Source organism: Chionomys nivalis, chromosome 8 (assembly GCF_950005125.1).
Source record: "Chionomys nivalis chromosome 8, mChiNiv1.1, whole genome shotgun sequence".
NCBI classification, from domain to species: Eukaryota; Metazoa; Chordata; class Mammalia; order Rodentia; family Cricetidae; genus Chionomys; species Chionomys nivalis.
In genome coordinates this window covers 70,421,130-70,441,652 of record NC_080093.1, presented here as the reverse complement: position 1 = coordinate 70,441,652, position 20,523 = coordinate 70,421,130, and the positions used below count along the sequence as shown (strand labels likewise).

General features: G+C 52.8%; 2 protein-coding genes across 2 annotated transcripts in view; one reads left to right on the top strand and one right to left on the bottom strand.

Moving 5' to 3' along the window:
* The window catches only part of Rabep2 (rabaptin, RAB GTPase binding effector protein 2), a 20,159-nt gene extending 17,328 nt beyond the window's left edge, over positions 1-2,831 (top strand). Inside the window, exons 9-13 of the mRNA XM_057777337.1 lie at positions 1,124-1,301; positions 1,385-1,396; positions 1,489-1,544; positions 1,762-1,878; positions 2,247-2,831. Coding sequence (XP_057633320.1) covers positions 1,124-1,301; positions 1,385-1,396; positions 1,489-1,544; positions 1,762-1,878; positions 2,247-2,348 — 465 coding nt within the window. The 3' untranslated portion in view covers positions 2,349-2,831. The remainder of the gene's footprint in view (positions 1-1,123; positions 1,302-1,384; positions 1,397-1,488; positions 1,545-1,761; positions 1,879-2,246) is intronic.
* Positions 2,798-20,523, bottom strand: Atp2a1 (ATPase sarcoplasmic/endoplasmic reticulum Ca2+ transporting 1). Its single transcript, XM_057777336.1, has 23 exons — positions 20,209-20,523; positions 19,904-19,921; positions 19,460-19,542; positions 18,015-18,119; positions 16,686-16,824; positions 15,000-15,080; positions 14,223-14,308; positions 13,765-14,062; positions 13,461-13,627; positions 9,773-9,861; positions 9,426-9,528; positions 9,081-9,212; positions 7,035-7,160; positions 6,729-6,947; positions 5,443-5,778; positions 5,101-5,321; positions 4,801-5,003; positions 4,524-4,609; positions 4,310-4,443; positions 4,050-4,167; positions 3,783-3,900; positions 3,472-3,512; positions 2,798-3,069 (listed from the first exon to the last, which is right to left on the bottom strand). The coding sequence occupies exons 1-22, from the start codon at positions 20,324-20,326 to the stop codon at positions 3,508-3,510; spliced, it is 2,985 nt and encodes a 994-aa protein (XP_057633319.1). The 5' UTR covers positions 20,327-20,523; the 3' UTR covers positions 2,798-3,069; positions 3,472-3,507.

Below are 20,523 nucleotides of genomic sequence, written 5' to 3'. Positions count from 1 at the left end.
GCAGCACTGCACCACTGAACCAGACCTCGAGCCCTTGATCTTGTTTGTTTGCTTGTTTGTTGGTTTGTTTTTGGAGACAGGGTTTCTCTTTGAGACAGGCTGGTCTCCTGAGTGTAGAATCACAGGCCCTGCCACACCAGGTGCTGTTTGCTTTTTTTGTTTTTGTTTTTCTTTGTTTGTTTGTTTGGTTTTTGTTTTGTTTTTTGAGACAGGGTTTCTCTGTAGCTTTGGAGCCTGTCCTGGAACTAGCTCTTGTAGACCAGGCTGACCTCGAACTCACAGAGATCTACCTGCCTCTACCTCCTGAGTGCTAGGATTAAAGGCGTGTGCCACCACTGCCTGACTACTGTTTGCTATTTTTAAGTGACCTTGGGTCCTTAAGATTAAAGTCTTTGGAGTCTTTGAACCTGTCCTCCATGATGGTCTATGTTGATTTTAGTTTATAAACAATTTGTTCGTGAACTAAAGGTCACCTGGTTATTCTCTCTACTCTGAAGTTTATCGCTAGTGTTCACTTTCATTTCAGTGAAACTGCCCCCACAGTCTTTGATTTTCAAATTCTCCATTTCCTGTTTTGTTGGGGTTTTTTGTTTTTGTTTTTTGTTTGTTTCTTTGTTTATTTGTTTTGTTTTTTTGAGACAGTGTTTCTCTGTAGCTTTGGAGCCTTTCCTGGAACTCGCTCTGTAGACCAGGCTGGCCTCGAACTCACAGAGATCCACCTACTTCTGCCGCCTAGTGCTGGAATTAAAGACGTGCACAACCACCACCCTGGCACCGTCCTCAGTTTTTATACAGCACTGGAGATAAACGTCGGGCTTATGCCTGCTAGATGAGCACCCATCAACTGAGCCAGACCCCCCAGCCCTCCCTGCTCTCTTTTTATTATAATTTTCATCATGTACACAATGGAGAACTTGAGTCGATTGGAAGCTTATAGGTATTCTGGAACTTTCCACAGTTGTTGGAAGTCCTCCATAGCATGGGCAGTCATGATCTCCCATTTCTTCATCCTACTGTATCTCTGCAGCTTGCTTACCGCTCCTCCCACCTGTCCCTACACTCTCCATACAGCCAGCGGTCTTCCTCTCTGCCCTGTGACCAGCAGACCCCTCGTGTCTTGCAGGAGCTTCATCTGCTAGTGCGGCACACCCGGCAACAGGCGCGAGCCAGGCAACAGGCACAGGAGCATGAGGCCGAGCGCCTGCGCATTGAAATCGTGAAGCTGCGGGAGGCGCTAGACGAGGAGACAGCAGCCAGGGCCAGCCTGGAGGGACAGCTGAGGGTGCAACGAGAAGAGACAGGTAGGGTCCCCTGGGTAAGGCATGGGCGTCAGGAGGTGCAGTGGAGATCCAGCTTTGACCTCTCTCTTTCTGTCTTACCCCAGATGTGCTACAGGGTGAGTAAGGGTCAGCGCCTTGTGGAGGGCTGCGCCAGCAGGGCTGGGACCACGTGAGCTGACTTCAGTCTCCCTGCTCCTTGACTTCCCAGCCTCCCTGTGCAGCCTGAGGACAGAGACAGAGCGAGTCCAGCAAGAGCAGCGCAAGGTGAGTGGCACCCGGTGCCATGGCTTGGCTAATGCAGCTGTGTGGTTATGCCACCCTCACAGCCTTCCTGTCTCCCTCAGACCAGGAAGCCCAGAGGAAGCCAGAGTCTGGTGGTATTGAAGGGACACCAGTGAGGGTCATCCCGGGGCTCTGGCCATCCACCCTCTCGCTTAGCCAAAGAGGAGTCAGGCCCCAGCTCTGTATCTTATCCCTGCAGGCCCAGCTCACAGACCTCCTCTCTGAGCAGAGGGCCAAGGCACTGCGGCTGCAAGCCGAGCTGGAGACCAGTGAACAGGTGCAAAGGGACTTTGTACGGCTCTCTCAGGCCCTACAGGTATGTCCTGGCCTTTCCTACCTGGTTGGTTTGGCTATGGGTGACTTGTCCTGGGTCTCACAAGGGCAGTCCCCAATTAGGAGAGGTCATTTTTCTAGACCTGGCATGATCTTTCCCCCTAAGCTGTTGCTCAAAAACATGGAAGCTCTCTTGCATACCTCAGCTGCTTGACAGCTTCATGTTGTCAGCCACATGAATGGTCAACAATACCCAGACTTCCTCAGGCCAAGCTCCTGGGTGGGACCTGTTCTTTCCCTTGACCCCATCTGAACACATTGCCTCTGCAGAGCTGACCCCTGAGAGGCTGGCTGGTCAGCAGGGGCTGTTTCCTTGGTGGGGCTTCCCATATCTCCCACCCAACCACACAGGTACGCCTGGAGCGGATTCGCCAAGCGGAGACTCTGGAGCAAGTGCATAGCATCCTGGATGAGGCACCCCTCAGGGATATCAAGGACATCAAGGACTCCTGAGGGTGCCAGGCGAGAAGCTTCCCTGCTGGGGAAGCCGCCTCTTTCTCTACCAGAACTGTGAGACAAGGACAGGTCTCAGAATGGAGCCCACCCACTCCAGGTCTGGATGGTGGTGTCACCAGGGCCACTACTTCCAGCCACAGTGGCTGGACTTGCTCTCAGGGATGACACCTGGATGAGGGTCCCAGCCTCCTTCCAGAACCAAAGTACAGGCTGAGCCCTGTAGCTTTCAGGCTACCATGCTGCCTCATGGATCCTGCCTTCCCGCCCTGCCACCTCTAGCCAGCAGCCCGGGTCTGAGGCACGCTTAGCTTGTGGCTAGACGCTGTTGTCATCAGCGGATTCCTCACACAGAGACCCTGGGACACGCAGCTGCTTTCTGGACTCGGACACTAAGGTATCTGTCCCCAGGCACCGGAAATAGGACCCGAGATATACGGAGGCAAGGCCAGACTTTTCTGTCATTTATTTTGAATAAATAAGCAGCTCAGCTCAGTCAGTCGCCTTGTCCCTGCAAGCCCCATGAGGTTGGGAAGGGATTTACAAGGTTCAGAGGGAGGGCAGGTTGCTGAAGGGGGACAGAGGGTCAGGGAACTTTGTTTATAAACAGAATTGGGGGAGAAAAAGGGTCTGTGTCTCAGCTCTGGCTGAAGATGCATTGCTATGAGGGTGGGGCGGCAGGGCGAAAGGGCTGTTTACTTCCTTCTTTCATCTTCTGGATCTGGAAGAAGAAAGGAAGGGGATGGAGCAGGCGTGCACACGAGGGAGAGCTGCGTCTCCTTGTGCCGTGTGCATCTCCATCACACTCACCTGGAGGGGCCTGCGGCCCCCTTCCCTACTCACCTGTGTGTGCCAGACCCTAGCCCGCCCCCAGCCACCACCACCCCAGCAGCAGAGACAGCCAGCGCAACGCAGCGCAGCCCAGCAGACTGGAAGGCCAGGATGCAGCCTCACAGCTGCCAGTGCCCACAGGAAGGGCATGGCCCTCCTGTGGAAGCGGGCAGTGGCAACAGCAGCAGTGGCTCCAGGGAGAGCTGCGAGCGCAAGTGACCGCAGGGGTGCGCGTGGGCTGGTGGGCGAGCGGCAGGGTACAGCAGCTGGGGCAAGGTGTGTAGGAAAATACCTGTGACACGTTCAAAGACATGGAGGAGGGGGACGGTTATCCTATGGCCAGAGAGGACAGAGAGAGGCCGTTATCAAGGGGGAAGGAGGCCCACGGGGCCGTAGGGTTGAGCAGGCTGGGGGGAAACCCCGCCAGTCATGGAATGGGACAGAGCTTGGGCTGCCCTCCCTGGGGACATTGGTCCTGCCAGGGCCTAAGAGAACTTACCCACCTGCAAAGGAAGAGGGCGTGAGGTGTGGCGCATATTCGCAGCGCAAGAGGGCAGGGGCTCTGCTCAGGACTGGGTACCGGGGAAAAGGGGTGTCTCTTACCCTCCAGATAGTTCCGAGCAATGAACTTGAGAAGCTCGTCTAGCCCGATGACTGGAAGTGAGATCTTGAGGACCATGAGCCACTGGGTAAAGTCCAGGGCCCGGAGCTTGAAGATCATCTGGGGTGGAGACGACAGTCGTCAGGAAAGACAAAGGGTTTTCTCAGGAAGAAAAGAAGAACCGGGGTGCTGTGAACTGCCCTCCTCTATGGTCACAAGTTCCGCTTGGGCTCCCTGGAGTCAGGGAGGGGTGGTAACAGAAGGCTCACCGGCAGGGGGTCAACATAGAGGATGAGGAAGTGGAGGGACATGGACAGGCAGATGGAACCCAGCAGCCAGATGTTCACCCAGGGCGGCATCCGCAGCAGGGACTGGTTCTCAGACAGGCTGTGGCAAAGGCCAGGCACATGGAAGGACAGGGATACACAGAAAGATGTGGTGAGGCAGAGTGGCAGGAGAAGAGAGGTGGAGGGCAAGAGAACAGCCTCGGGAAGGCGTAGCAGGGTCCACCCAAGTGGACAGGACCTACCTGTTGAGAGCATTGCACATTTCAATAGTCACCAACACCGACAGGGCCATGGTCATGGGCTCAGGGGCCTCGAAGACTTCACAGTCCAGGCCGTCGAATTCAGGGTTGTGCTCAGTGCACTGCATGAAGTGAGTCTGTAAAGGAAGAGACAGAAGTCTGAGATCCACAACAGCCTTCAGGATGCCTCCCAGTCCCCACCGCTCCATCTTCCTACCAGCTGGTGATAGGTGACGTGAGGCCCATCGTCTGCATACAAGAACCACCAGGCAGCTGCTCCCACAGTGGCTGCACCCACATAGCCTGTGTTGGGGAGAAGAGGGGAGCTGGGGTCAGGGCTAAGGAGGTGGGAGGTATCAGGCGGGCCTTACACAGCTGGAGACAGCTGGCTAAGGAAGGGGCCCCTTTGGGCAGCTTGACTCGGGAGAAGCTGGGATCAGGGACAAGGTCAGTCCCAAGGGCTCAGAAGGGTTGTTGAGTCCCTTCCTGCTCACCCCCAATTGCCATGTAGCGGAAGAAGAGCCAGCCGCTGATGAGAGGCTCCTTGGGACTCCTGGGGGGACGGTCCATGATGTCCAGGTCAGGTGGGTTGAATCCCAGAGCAGTAGCAGGGAGCCCATCGGTCACCAGGTTCACCCATAGCAGCTGCACAGGGATCAGGGCCTCAGGCAGCCCCAGGGCGGCTGTCAGGAAGATGCTGCCAGAGGAAGGAGGTCATACGTTGGTCCTGCTCCAAGTCCCATGATCACCCATTTCAGCCCTGTTTTTTCTGGATGCCCGCCCCGGCTACTTACCAGACCACCTCGCCCACGTTGGAGGAAATGAGGTAGCGGATGAACTGCTTCATGTTATTGTAGATGGCGCGGCCCTCCTCCACAGCAGCCACGATGGTGGAGAAGTTATCATCAGCCAGCACCATCTCGGAGGCTGTCTTAGCCACAGCAGTACCAGAGCCCATGGCAATGCCAATCTCGGCCTTTTTCAGGGCAGGGGCATCATTGACACCATCCCCTGTCTGAAGGCGAAAGGAGAGAGAAACTCAAGATTGATTCCAGACGCCTTATGTTCCCCTCCCCAAGACTCCACGCATGGGGACTCTCAGAGCCTTGGCCCAGACAGCCCCTGGAACTTCTTACCATGGCTGTGATCTCATCATAGGACTGCAGGTACTCCACAATCTTGGACTTGTGTGACGGCTCCACACGGGCGAAGCAGCAGGCGCGTCTGCAGGCTTCCCGCTGCTCAGCCAGGGGCAGATCGTCAAACTCACGGCCGGTGTAGGCACGGTCTGTCACCTCCTCGTTCTCCGAAAAGATGCCAATCCGTCGGCAGATGGCAATGGCCGTCCCCTTGTTGTCCCCGGTGATCATGATCACTCGGATCCCAGCATCGCGGCACAGCTGGATAGAGCCTGTGACTTCCTTGCGGGGTGGATCCAGCATGCCCACAACACCAACGAATGTCAGGTCCATCTGGAAAAGGCGGTGACAGGACAAAGAGGGATTGAGGACAAACAGGAGGAAGTTCAGAGGGAGATGGGCAGCAACGCTGGGAAAACCGGAGCATGCTGCCTTGAGGCCTGGTGTTAGGCATCGGCAGGGCCTTGGAAGCACAGGCAGGAGACATTTCTCCTTCCTTAACTCCTGCATATCCTGGCAATGCCAAGGCCTGCTGCAGAAAGGAGAGCTGAAGCTGGGCATGGTTGGTAACCTGCGATTCCAGCACCCAGGAGGTAAAGAGAAGATCATGAGTGAGTTCAGGGCCAGCCCTGGCCACATAACAAGACACTGTCTCAACAAGAAGGAAAGAGGAGGACAAGAAAAGAAAAAGAAAAACTACGTGGTAGCTTCTCCTTTTAGCAAACCTATCGCTGGCCCATCAGTCTGAGCACATCCCCAATAGCTGGCAGGCCAGAGTCTCCACCCCACCCCCATAAATGCAGACAGTGAGCTTTTGGGGTTGTTGAGAGTCCACAGCAAGAGGGAAGCCTATGTCGGGAAGTGCATCCGTTGCCTGAAACGCTGCACAGGTGACAAAGTGTCCCCTCTGGTAAGTACCAGCTCCGCTCCACAGAGCACAGTTAACATGGGCTGTGGCTGCAGATGCAGCTGGGGCACCACACACCTGTCTGCCCTGGGTGCCCGTCCCAGCCCCACACCAAGACAGTACTGAGCTAAGTGGTTCTCTTCTCTTGACTTCTGTTTTCGCGGTTGCTTGTGTGGTGGAGGCTGCCCTATCTCAGTCTCCTGAGGACTGGGTTAGATCCGATTCATAAAACTGTCACACCTTAGTGTCCGGTGAGCTGGGGATTCATAGTACACAGCCATCGACTCGATGCAGGATGGTGGCAGGGAAGATGGAGCCATCGGGAAACCCCCCTCGACACAATTCCCAAAACGAAAAGAGACCTTTGCCAGCTCACCTCGTACTCCATGAACTTGGCTGAGTCATCTAGAACCATCTCCTCTCGTTTAGGGGGGGTGTCCCGGGTGGCCAGGGCCAGGCAGCGTAGGGTGTCTCGACCAGTCCCCCACTCCTTGATCACTGACATGATCTTTTCCTTCACCGGGCCTGTCAGTGGCACACGGGTTGTGCCAACACGCACATAGTTACAGCGGTCGATGACCCCCTCAGGGGCACCCTAGAAAACCAGAACAGCATGAGAGACCCTTACTGCCTTCCCGAGTACAGAGGGCAGGCACAACATTAGAGAGAGAAGGCTTCTGACCTTGACAAACATCTTGTTTCCTACAGCAGCCCGAGAAGACTTAGCTGGGGAACAGTAAACAGACATAGACTTTCTGTCGCGGGAGAATTCCAGGGTGAATTCCTTCTTCATCAGTTGGCGGATCACCTGGGAGGTAAAGACCAGATCCCTTTAAAACAGTCTGAAAGGATCTGGATGTCAGAGTAGAGCCTGTGTCAGCCTGGGACTACAGCAAAACCTGGTACCCACATGACAAACAGAAACTCCAGAGCTGGTATGCACCGCTGCCACCGTGGGTCATTGGATTTTCAGTTTTGTAGTATTGAGGATAGAACTCATGGCTCTCACATGCTAGGCAAGTGCTCTACCACCGAGCCACACCCAAAGTTCGGGTGTCCAGTTTAAAACACAACAGAAACAGAGTGGCCTTACATGCTACTACCCAATAGAACCCTCGGGGACCAAAGAAATGTAGTCTGCACCACCTGATGTGGTGCCCATGGGAAACAGCCAGCATGACCAAGGCTCTTCTTGAAACAGGGTCTCTCGCTATAGTTCAGGTTGGTGTTGAGCTTACACGAATTCTCCTGCCTCTGCTTCCCAACTACCCCTAATCTGAATATAAATAACACATAGCCTAGTGCCCAGCACACAGTGAAAAGTGAAAGAGAGCCACAGCCAAGCATGGTGAGCTGTGCCTGTAATCCCAGCACTTGCAGACTAACGCTGGAGAACTGTGTAAGCTCAAGACCAGTCTGGGCTGTGCAGCAAGGCTTTATCTCAAAAAAAAAAAAAAAAAAAAAAAAAAAAACAAAGAGGAGGAGGAGAAGAAGAGCCTTTATTTACCAACTACACTGTGGATGGGACCAAGGCTTTACTTAGTGGTAAAGCACAAACCTAGCATGTGAGGGTGGGGATCAATCCTAGCACTGTATACAAAGAAACCTGAGAGCTAGAGAGGTGGCAACGAAAGAGCATTTGCCTAGCAGGCGTGAAGCCTCAAACTCAGTCTATGACACTGGAAAAAAAAATTAGTTTTACCTTTAAAGCAGATGCTCAGTGGGTAAAAGCACTTGCCACGCAAACCTGATGACCATACAAGCCTGAGTTTGATTCCAAAACCCATGGTGAAAGACAAGAACCAACTCCCCAAAGTTCTCTGACCTCCACATACACACCACAGTACACTCAGCGCCCCGTTACACATCACATGCCCTCACCACACACAAAGACATAATAAACAAAGCAGCAGTGTGTAGTTTGCACATACAGAGAGGAAAAATTTAAAGAAGCAATAAAAATAAATTTTAAGCCAGGCAGTAGTGACACATGCTTTTAATCCCAGCACTCGGGAGCTGGAAGCAGGAGGATCTCTGTGAGTTCGAGGCCAGCCTGGTCTACAAGAACTAGTTCCAAGACAGGCTCCAAAGCTACAGAGAAACCCTGTCTTGAGAAAGAAAAAAAAAGGAAAGAAATATTTGTGTAGCACATGTAAGTTTCTGGGTTGCACTTCCTAATACCGATGAAGAAGTATAGGAAGAGATAAAGGAAAGCCAGCCATGATGGTACACACTGGTAAGGTCAGCAGTGGGGAGACTGAGGCAGGAGGATGTCGAGAAAGAGCGATATAAGTAACCTAATACTCAGAAACCAGCAAGTGTTCACAGCTAGAGCCCACTGCGTGGCAGCTTTGTCCCCCGGAGAAGACCTCATCTTGTGGGATCGATGGCTGCACAGTCCAGACCCCCCCAACAAGACCTGAGATCTGATGGAAACCAAAGCACTATAGCTAAACTTAGGGCCAACCCCGCAGGCGACACCATGGTTTCTGTCCAGCTCTGCCCAAGCTTGGGTCACTAAAGGAAGTGACCTCCTAGGATATTATGGCCAGACAACAGAAACCATATCACTATGGAGAGGAGTTTCACCAGCATTCAGCCTGGCTTGGAAAAGCTGTGGGTGAAGCCACTGCCTACCTAGTTGGGGTCCCTGTACAAACACAAGGCTCTGTCTGTCTGGGTCTGGCTGGATCTGGGGTCCAGGCCTGTGGAGGGCACCCCGACTCACCGAGTTGCAGGCATTAGCCCGCTCCACTTTTGAGAGGCTTCTCACTTCAGTGTTGAACACATTCATCTTCTCCACCAAGGTAGTGAGGGCTGTCTCCGTGGCCTCGCCTACCTTCTCGTAAACACCTTTGGTCTAAAATAGACAGAGGAGGATGAGGAAGTGTGTCCTGGATCTCCCGTCCTCACCCAACACCCCCATCTTCATCTGGATGGAACAAGAAGAAGCCAACTGCTTCCTTCCCTCGAATGTATGTTCGCTTCCTAAGACCCCTTCCTCCTGGAATGCCCAGGAAGCACAGACCGAGCCACAGGCATGGAAGGGGTAACTTTGCGGGTGGAAGGTTACCTCATTAAAGTCCAAGGAGGAGTCATTGCAGAGGGCACAGATGGTGGCCAGCTCCACCAGCCCATCATACTGCCCTGCTCGGATTGGCTTATCATTCTTCAAACTGGCAGCAAGGTAGGAAGGAAGGCAGGAGAGAAATGGTGGAGAACAGACGTGAGATGCAGACAGCACAGAGAAGCAGTCAGGTATTGGAAAGGAGAGGAGATGGCGATGAACTTGGAAGATTGGGTGGGAGAGAACAGGTTGGGAAAGAAGGGAGTGAAAAGGAAGGGGGGACTTGCAGGAGATCCCAAGTGAGGGAGGTGGGGGTACGCACACGGCACGGGGGAGACTCCTGGATGACTTACACCTCTCCTTCGGGAGCATACGTGGAGCCAGTGATGGAGAACTCATTCAGTGAGCAGACATCTCCATCCACCCGGTCAATGATGAACATCTGCGGGGGAGAAGGACCACACGATGATATTCCACATCCACATCCCTGAGAGCAGGCGTCCTCAAGTTCAGACTAAGCGAATGCCCCAGCATTTTCCCCCAATTCTCTTCTCCTTGACCTGTGCTGGTCCCTGTCGCTCCAGGGTTTTACAGTGATTCCATGTTCCTTATCAGTGGCCTTACAAAAACAGTTATTGAGGGCTATGCTAGGCTTTCTCCAGATCAGTTCACAGATGTGTACAGCAGGGTGTGATAGAGACTGGAGCCAATGAACCCACGAGCAGCGGCTCCATCTGCAGCTCCATCTGCAGCTCCAGCAATGGTGCTGCAGCTTCCTGACTCCTTTTCCTATGACACTGTCTTTTTTTTTTTTTAAAGATTTATTTATTTATTATGTATACAACATTCTGCCTCCATGGATGCCAGAAGAAGATACCAGATCTCATTACAGATGGTTGTGAGCCACCATGTGGTTGCTGGGAATTGAACTCAGGACCTCCAGAAGAGCAGTCAGTGCTCTTAACCTCTGAGCCATCTCTCCAGCCCGACACTGTCATTTTTATAGGGAGACAGGAACCACGTCCTGCAAGACTGTGTTCTGGCTGTGAAGCCTATGTGTTAGAGAGAAGCGAAGGACATGATGCTCAGGACAGTGACTCACTCTGCCTACACAGTCCACTTCATCTCAATCCCACCACAAATTCTTTGTTCTTCTGAGCATCATTTTTCAATTTTTATTCATTTACTTATTTTTGTTCAATTTTTTGGGGGGGTGGGGTTTTTTGTTGTTGTTTTTGGTTTGGTTTGGTTTTTGGTTTTTCAACACAGGGTATCCACTGTAGCCCTGGCTGTCCTGGCTCTGTTCCAGGCCAGCCTTGAACTCAGAACTCAGAGATCCGCCTGCTTCTGCCTCCCGAGTGCTGGGATTAGAGGCATGTGCCACCACTGCCCAGCATTCATTTACTTTTTGAAACAAGATCTCACTATGGGGCCCAGGCTCTCCTGGAACTCACAAGGCTGGTTTTAAACTCCTGGCAATCCTCCTGTGTCAGGCATGATTACTTACACCAGGCTTTGATCCATTCAATCATTCATTCCTCTGGTGCTGGGGCTAAGTCAGGGCCTCGTGCATGCTAGGCTAGCGCTCTGCCACTGAGCTGTGTCCTCAGCCCGACAGAAAAGTCATTTCATATTAAAGTCACAATATTCCACAGAACTCTGCTTAGGACAGGTAGGGGCATCAGTGGCTAAAACCGAAAAGAGCCCGGGAAGCTAAGCACGGTAGCATAGGTCTGCAATCCCAGCTCTTGAAAGTTGGAGGCAAGAGAATCAGGAGTTCGATGCCAGCCTCAGCCTGGGCTACATGAGAGAGATGGACATTCTTAGAGGACAAAAAAATAAAAAATTAAAAAATTCAAATAGGTCCCTTTTTTTCCTGACATGTAGCATTTCCTCCTAGTTATGAACACAGTGGACAGATCACCTGTGGCTTTGGGTTAAATGGGGTGGTACAGGCCTGTAGGCCCAGCTATTGGGGCCAAAAGTGGGAGGATCACTTGAGACCGACAGGTCAAGATAACCTTGGAAGACAAACCAACCCCAAGTGATTCTGATGGAATGCTGGCATCTACAAAACTTAATTCAGCCATTTCTCCTTAAAAGCAACATGAAAAAAATCTAAAAACAAAACAAAACTCTAAACCCAGGCTGTGGCTTTATAGAACAGGACCACAGACACCTGTCTGTCACCCTGGCTTTCCTGTGTCCTCATATTGGGCAGCACTCAGACACTAGACCCACTGCCGGGGCTTGTTCTGAATAAAGAAACAGATAGTGCTAAATTAAAAATATTTTGATAGCTATATTTCAATCTTATCTATTTTTCCGGTTTTAAGAAAGAATACTGGCTGGGTATGATGGCACACGCCTTCAGTCCCAGCACTCAGGAGGCGGAGGCAGGAAAGCTCTGTGAGTCTGAGGCCAGCCTGGACCACAGAGCAAGTTCCAGGCCAGCCAAGGCTACATAAAGAGACCCTGCCTTGAAAAAGGGAAAGGGCTGGCTGGCTGTTTAGGGGCCAGTTTAGTGGCTCAGAGGGTAGAGGCACTTGCCACCAAGCCTGATGACCTGAGTTCAATCCCCGAAATGTGCATGGTGAGAAGAGAGAATGAATACACATTCACTCTCTCTGAAATAATAATAAATACTTTTAAACTTCCTAAAGAGACGCTGTTCAGGACCAGTACGGCCAGGCTGGCTGGCCCCGTCATGAAGTGGCCACTCGCGGAGTACGAGCCACACAACAGAAGCTACAGAGCCGTGCGTTCTCGGGTTTGGAACTCAATTCTACTACTAATTTTTTTTTTTTTTTTTGAGAGAAAATCTCACAGTTCCTTGAACTCCTCAGTGGAAGTAATCTTTGTATCCCAACTTCCCAAGTACTTGAGACTCCAGACTCCATGAGGCAGGGCCTCGTTGGTCTTAAAGTACATAGCCAAGGCAGGCCTCACATTCATAAGGTGGGGACCTTCACCTCTTAAGTACAAGGATAACAGACAGACACCACTATGTTTGGATCTGCTGTTTATAAACTTGGTATCTTTTGGTAAACCCCTAAATCTCCCTAAGCCTCCTTTTACTTTCTGGAAAGGTGAGGTTAAAGAGAATGTCCCTGAATTGGCTAGTGTAGAGGATCAAAGAGAAACACAGCCCAGGGGTGAGGACTGGGATGGCTGTTTTTGTTGTAGTCGTTGTTGTTGTTGTTGACCTGACACAGTTAGAGTTACCTGGGAAGAGGGACTGCCTCCTTCAGATTAGCATAGGGACATTTTCTCAACTAATGATTGATGTGCAAAGGCCTAAGCCACCATAGGCAGGTGATCCTGGAGTGTCTAAGAAAGCAGGCTATGCCAGGCGGTGGTGGTGTCACCTTTAATCCCAAGACTCAGAAGACAGAGGCAGGCGGATCTCTGTGAGTTCGAGACCAGCCTGGTCTATGGAGCAAGTTCCAGGACAGGCTCCAAAGCTACACAGAGAAACCCTGTCTCAAAAACAAAAAAAATCAAAGAAACAAAGAAAGAGAGAGAGAGAGAGAGAGAGAGAGAGAGAGAGAGAGAGAGAGAGAGAGAGAGAGAGAGAAGACAAAGCAAACCAGAGGGAACAAGCCAGTAAGCAGCCTTCCTCTGCTCCTATATGGTCTTTGCTTCAGGCTCCTTAGCTTGAGTTTCTGCCTTGGCTTCCCTTAGTGATGGACTGAAGCTACAGAGGAAACAAAGCGTCTCCTCCCAGAGTTACTTTTGGTCATGCTGTTTATCAGGGCAACAGAAAGCAGGCTAGCAAGCTGCTTCCTCCATGGTTCCGGTCTCTGCTCTGGCTTCCCTCGCTGATGGACGGTGATAGGGACACACCAGCCAACCCAACCCTCTCCTCCCCAAGGTGGTTATAGCGAGGGTTTTATGACAGAAAGAGAAAGCAAACTAACATGGCTCTTGGCTTGATCTAAGGGTGGCACTCAGTCTCCCTTAGAGTAGTTCCCAGGCCACACCAGTACAGAAGCCCCGTCTTCAGAGGGCTCCTGTCGCCCCGCCTGTGCATCTCCTCACCTTGCAGACCGACATCTGGTTGGTGGTGAGGGTCCCTGTTTTGTCAGAACAGATGACAGAGGTACAGCCCAGGGTCTCCACAGAGGGCAAGCTCCTCACGATGGCGTTCTTCTTTGCCATCCGGCGGGTACCCAAGGCCAAGCAGGTGGTGATGACAGCAGGAAGCCCTATGGGGATAGAGCTGGTGTAAGCAAACCAGGAGGAGGGAGACCTAGTGTGGCTGCTACATCACAACCACCAAAGCTATCGGGACCTTCTCCACCGACCGCCATTATTGCTTTATCTTGAAACATTGTTGTCTTACCTTCCGGGATGGCTGCCACAGCCAAAGCCACAGCAATCTTGAAGTAGTAAATGGCCCCCCGGAACCAGGAGCCCCCATGGACAGGGTCGTTGAAGTGACCAATGTTGATAAGCCAGACAGCCACACAGATGAGGGAGATGACCTTGGACAGCTGCTCCCCGAACTCGTCAAGCTTCTGCTGCAGCGGGGTCTTGTCCTGCTCAGTGGCAGCCATCTGGTCTCTGATCTTGCCAATCTCAGTACTCACACCAGTGGTGGCCACAATGCCCACGGCCTTGCCGGCTGCGATGTTGGTACCCTGGGAAGGTGAGGAAGGAGCAGGGTCAGGCAAGAGATGTTCTTTATGCCACAGGCTAGGGGGCCTCATCTCTTCTTCCGCTGTCATGATTCCCTCCACACCCAGCTCCTCTGGCTGGTCATGTGACTGTTTACTGAGAAGTGGTCATGTGACTGCTTACTGAGAAGAGCATGTTCTTCTTGTCCTGGTTGACGGCTCGGGGGTCAGGGACAGGATCTGTGTGCTTGATGACAGATACAGACTCTCCTATGGAGGAAGGACCAGAGCGTTTTCAGGTGACATCATGTCTCTGTCCCTAACATTCTAACACTTCGCAATCAGCGCGCAAACACTCTGGCAGCCTTGCCTCTAGAGGAAGGTGACTGGGGCAAGTGGGAAGTCCATTGTCTCTAGAGTTAAAAGACACCGACCAGGCCTAGTGTGTGACTTCGATCGCTTCACTTCCATCTGTTCCCCATGGCCCGGTGAAAACCAAACAAACCAGCGGCTGTGAGGCATTTATCACCTGCACAGCCCATTCCTGAGGGCCGACCAGCGTGGAGTCCTCACCTAGGACAGAGGCTCAGGCCCTCCTGCTGTGGGTCCAGTTTACACTATCTCCCTCCCAGAATTTAAAGGATCCAAAGCCCCCACCCTATCCTAGAATCCCTCATTTGAGGACTTCTCAGGATGCTGGACAGGACAGGACAGTTTGCGGTAGGGGGTGAGCTCCTATGTCCATGCCGAAGGTGTAGGGCAAAGACTGTACGGAAATAGTCACAGACATCCTCTCTCATGCCCCTTGTCACAGAATGAAGACTGAGCCACGCCGACGATGCTACCTCAGAACTAAAGAGAGGCTCCACTGCGGATACCCTTCTTCATCCACCCGAAACCTTCCGTCTGGCTGCCTGCCTGGCTCCTCCCTCGCTATGCCTTCCCATCTGCGCCAGCCTACCTGTCAAGATGGACTGGTCGACCCGGAGGGTGGTGGATTTGATGGAGAGGATGCGGATATCTGCCGGGACTTTGTCCCCCACTGTAGAGAGAGGAGCAAGTTCAGCGGAGAATGGAGCTTCCTTCCTTCCTTCCTTCCTTTCTTCCCAATCTCTGCCTCCCTCACACCATCCATCCTTCAGCCCCTACAGCATCTGGCTGCTCATAGGCCTTCAGCACAAGACTCCCCACTCCGTCCCCACCCCAGAGATGCTATCCTGGTGTTCCCCCACTAAATGCTTCTCTTCCCACTGGCTGCAAGCCTGTGAAGGGAAGCTCCCAAGATCCCTGGAGTGTAGTGTGTGCTCAATAAAGGTATTCTTGGTAACTGAGATGAAAACTGGGGACAAGCCAGCTAAAACTGAGAAAGGGAAACAAGAAAAAGGTAAAGAAGGACACGGAATGATGTAACTCAGAGAAAAAGAGGGTGACTGGGAGGATTGGAGAGCAAGGTGGATGCTGGGAAAATCCAGGCCAAGCGAGCCGGAAAGTGGAGCATGAAGCCGAAAAGAATGGTCAGGAGGAAGTGTGAGGGCGCATTCCTGACCGTGGGAAGTGGGAAGTCAAGACTGTGAAAGCACCCTCGCAGGGGCTGAGGAAGACACTCTGCCAGACTAGAGACCCTTTAGGGGACAGACGCGCACCTCCTCAGGCCTCGGCCTAAAGCCACCTTGGTCTCACAGGTGGAACTGGAGCGAAGTTCACTCGCTTTCCTTTCTCTTGGTTTCTAAGGTCCCTCCGCCAGTACCAGAGGAAGCAGGAGGAGGGAGGGGGTCAGCAATGGAGTCAAGCAGACACCCTTGTCACCGAAGCCTGAGTGGTATTTATAGACATTCATGGCACTGACCCCAAACTGTCACCATAGCAGGACTGCCCTGGGACGGGGCTATGGTGCCTCCAGCCCACCAGCTCTCCACCCTGGGCTTCTCCTGGTGGTGACATGGTATAGAAGGTGACATGGTCCAACATACACATTCACCAAACTAGGTGCCTAAGGAGGTGGAAAGGCCGCTGGGGCAAATATAAAAAGCGCTGAAGGGGGCAGAATCCCAGTAATCTTAGCTAGCCAGCCCCACCCCTCCCTGAGTCGGCATTAAGTGTCCCTGAGGGGGCAGGGCCCTCCTTGAGCGTCCTCCTCTCAGGTCCCGTGCTCTAAGCTGGTAGAGGACTAGGAGTTACCTTACATGGTGGTGGGAGTAGCAGTCCACCCCCCCACTCCACCCCCACTCCCTTCTACTCCCATTCCTTCCCCCTTTGAGAAGCCTCAAGGGCACTAAGGGGTCAAGACTGAAAGCTGACCAAGCTTGTGGTGGGTGGAAGGAGAGGGGAGCCAGGCTCGGGAAGGGGTGGAGATGGGGCCATTGGCAGGGACTGGCTTCCACCTGTCGCTTGCAAGTGTCGGCCGAGGGGAGGGGGGACGGGGGTCTGTCTGCTGCCTCAGGGACAGGACTAGCTGTTCCTATTGAGACTCTAGCAGGGAGGGGTGCTGTGGCCTGAATGTCCTGGAGTGACCCCTGAGGAGTCTGGGAAGGAGAAGCAAAGACACCACCATCCTCAGAGACCCAGGATGGAGGCTGTCAGGTCCCCTGATCTCTTCTTGGCCTCAGACCCAAGGCTGCCCCCCTGAAGCACCCATTCCAGCCCTTACCAGCCACCTCGACGATATCCCCAGGGACGATGTCCCTAGCCTTGATCCTTTGCACTGACTTTCGGTCAGCCCGATAGACCTTCCCCATCTCAGGTTCATACTCTTTAAGTGCCTCGATGGCGTTCTCTGCATTCCGTTCCTGAGGAGGACAGCAGACAAGAGTGGAGTCAGAGAGGGAGGAAGGTCCTGGACCCACAGGAGGCTGGTCTGGGTCATGCAGGAAGGGTGAGGGGCATGCAGATGGAGGAACCGGAATTGGGATCCTAGCAAAGAGAAGGACATTGCAGAAAAGGCTGGCTCATGCAGGACCAGCTAGCACAAGAGGTGGACGGAGGAACCCGACAGCACAGCAGGGATGTTTCTGTTCTAGAAAACATTGCCAGTGGCTAAAAACAGAATTTGGACCAAGAAGAAAGGAATTTGTAAAACCAAAAACAAAACAAAACAACACCAACAACAAAACAAACAAACACAGAAAGCAAGGGACAAGGAAAGTAAACTGGTAATGTCAGAGGAAGAAAGAAATCAAACTAGTATTTATTGAGTGCCTACTATGTGCCATGAACCTTCAAGTTCTTTTTCAATTGCGTCAAGCCTGAGGAACACAGTTATTAGTCTTGTTTCCTTTTCCTTTTCTCTTTCTTTCTTTTTTCTTTTTTTCTTTTCAAAATGGGCTCACTATGTAGCCCTGCCTGGCCTGGGATTCTCTATGTAGACCAGGCTAGCTTTAAACTCACAGACATCCACCAGCCTCTACCCCTGCAACTGTGGGACTAAAGGTGGTGTATCACCGCATCTGACCTCACCCCCTTTCCATCCTTCAACCTTGCATAGCTTTTTTTTGGGGGGGGGGGCGTTGGAGACAGGGTTTCTCTATGGTTTTGGAGCCTGTCCTGGAACTAGCTCTTGTAGACCAGGCTGGTATCGAACTCACAGAGATCTGCCTGCCTCTGCCTCCCCAGTGCGGGGATTAAAGGCGTGCGCCACCACCGCCTGGCCTATAGTTTTTTTTTTTTCTTTTAAAGACAGAATTTCACATAGTAGTCCAGGCTAGCCTAGAACTCCTGCGTCTGCCTCTGGAGTACTGTAGGCGTGTGCCAGCACACCTAGCTTACTATTCCTAGTTTCCAGGTGAGGAAACAGGCTTAGGGAATGGAGAATTTCCTCGCGGTCACGCAGTAAACATGAGTTTTTCTGGCTTATTTCCAACTGAATGAGAAGACCAGAGGAGTGGGCACATACGGGGAGATGATGGGGGGGGGATGGGAAGGAGGTCTGGCCCCTTACCCAGTGCTGAGACCCAAGCGGGGAGAAGGAGTCAGAACTAACCTGCCAAACCCCCACGATGGCATTGGCAATGAGGATCAAGAGAATGACAAAAGGTTCCACAAAGGCGGTGACAGTTTCTTCGCCTTCCTCAAACCAGGCCAGCACCTGAGAGGGAAGGGGGAACCACAAAGGCCCCAAATGACTAAAGAAAGAAATGGGAAGGCTTTTGAAGAACGCTGCAGAGGTCAGACGATGTATAGGAGTGTAAGGACTCTGCAGGGCTCTGAACACACATTCCCAGCCATCCTTGTGATGCTGTGCAAATAGGCAGTGCAGACACACACGCGTGCGCATGCAAACACACACACACACACACACACACACACACACACACACTAACCGGGAAAGCTTTCAGGTATCCCTGACCAAACTGTTGGCTTGTAAGCAAACCTTCCCAGGACACCCAGGGTCAACTACCCCTTCAGCCACATCCATCCCACAGGGACCCAAGCCCAATAGGAAAATCCCTATGGTCCTCGAAGGGCCCAGCCCACCCACAGCCCTCCCTTAGCAAGGCATGGAAGCTCCAATTTCATGAGAGAACAGGAGGGGAGTAGGGTTACAGGCCTGCAGCACCCACCCCACCCCAGCTGTTGCCACTGCCAGGCAGCAGCCACAGGCAAATGTCAAGGAGCAAATCTGAGGAGAGAGAAGGGAGGCTGCCAGCTTAGACGCAAGGGTGCGTGGGGCCTCCATGGATGCTTTATGCTTTTTGCCTCCTAGGCCTTGTTTTCCAGCTAAGATGCTAAAGAAATTCTAAAATGCAAGATGGACTGCTGGACCAGTGGGTGACAGGAGCCAGCAGCAGGGGCTGTGAACACTGGAGATGTTCCCAAGGAGATGGGATAGCAAAGGCTCTGAGGGACTGGAGACACCAAGAGGTAAGGATGAATCAGGCCAGGTAAAGAGAAGTAGGCACCATGTGCCAGCCCCTAATGGAAGCAGGATGTGGTAAAGTTTGGAGACAGTTGAGGGGTGGGTGTGTAGAGTGTCGAAGGGGCTGGAAGGCACACTGGTGGTTACCACTGTACCAGCAACACCTTCCCCACTTCTCCAAGCAAGCCTTTCTTTTGGCCAATCAGCATCACAAGCTGGAGAGGGCGGGGCAGGACTGGAGAAGCAGAGTGAGGACCAACCAGGACAGGCAGGGCGTGCTAGTGGCCCCCACAGTGGATGCTGCATCCCACATCTAGCTAGGAGCCCTGTGCTTAGGGGGTAACCTGAGCCCTTGAAGCCCTTGAAGCAGGGAGGGTTTGGGTTAGGGAGGGTGGCTTAGCTTCAGTGTTTTGGCTGAGAACGCTCTCAGGGCTTAAAATAAAACTTCTCTGCAGGGGAGGAAGCGAATCAGCACCCCGCCCCCAGTTCCAGCCTGGAAAATAGGGTGTTCAGGGCTTGGCCCAGGACATCTAGGATGGTCAGAGCCCCCAAATGCCCTCGGCACTCACGAAGGAGATGCAGGCCGCCAGGAGAAGAATCCGCACCAGCAGGTCTTCAAACTGCTCCACCACTAACTCCCACAGGGACTTGCCTGGGGGAGGGTGAGAAGAGAAGTCCCAGGGCTTACAATCTAAAATTGATGAGGGTCTATGGCTCTGGATGGGCTTGGGTCCAGAGTCTAGTCTGCCCTGCACCTCTAGGCTGATCGGCAGCCTCGCTTGATGCGAGAGAAAGATGAAACAGCCGAAAAGGCTCTTCAGATCTGTGGCAATTGTTCAAGGCTGGGAAGTCTCAAGGAAAAAGCATCTGGAGATGTCTAACACTGAGTTCTAGGGAAGAGATCTGCCTTTTGGGTAATGCTGTGGGTCTCAGAAAGGAGAAGGCGGGAAGCTGGGAATGGGGCACACACCAGGGGTGTCGTTTAGCAGGGGCTCAAGGCTCAGGTAACTTACCTTCCTCAGCAGGGAGCTCTATTCGGGGGGGGGGGAAGAAAAGGACAAATTTAGTAGGGGTTCAGCCTCATGTCCCCCACACCCAGAACTTGGCGGCTAAGAGACTCAGGCTATCAAAAGGGCGTCTGAAGTTCAAGGTCATCCAGTAAAACCTTCCCAAACTCCAGATGGCAAAACTGTTTTCTTTAGTATCCTGCCCCTCCTATAAGAAGCCAACAACTGCCCTGCTCATCCATGCAGACCTTGGAGGAAGCAGTTCCCACTCGCGGGGGGTGGGAGGGCAGTCACGCTCGCCTCTCACTTACCATTGGGGCCGTATTTTTCCAGATGCCGCTTAACTTGGTCTGGGGTAAGGCCTGTGGTCTCGCTCACCCCAAAAAAGGACAAACATTCCTCTGTGGACTTGGAGTGTGCGGCCTCCATTGTGCTCCCTTCTTGGGGCCCAGGGGGCGATGTATTCCTTCTTAGGGGCCTCTCACTGGAGGGGGAACGTTTTCCGTGTGTCCACCTGCTTGTTGATCTGGGCTCCTTCCTTTTTCTCGCCTGCCCCCCCCAGATTCTTCCTCCTTCCACGAAGTTCTGACCCCAGTCCCACTTGCAGCAGCCGGCCACCCCCCCAG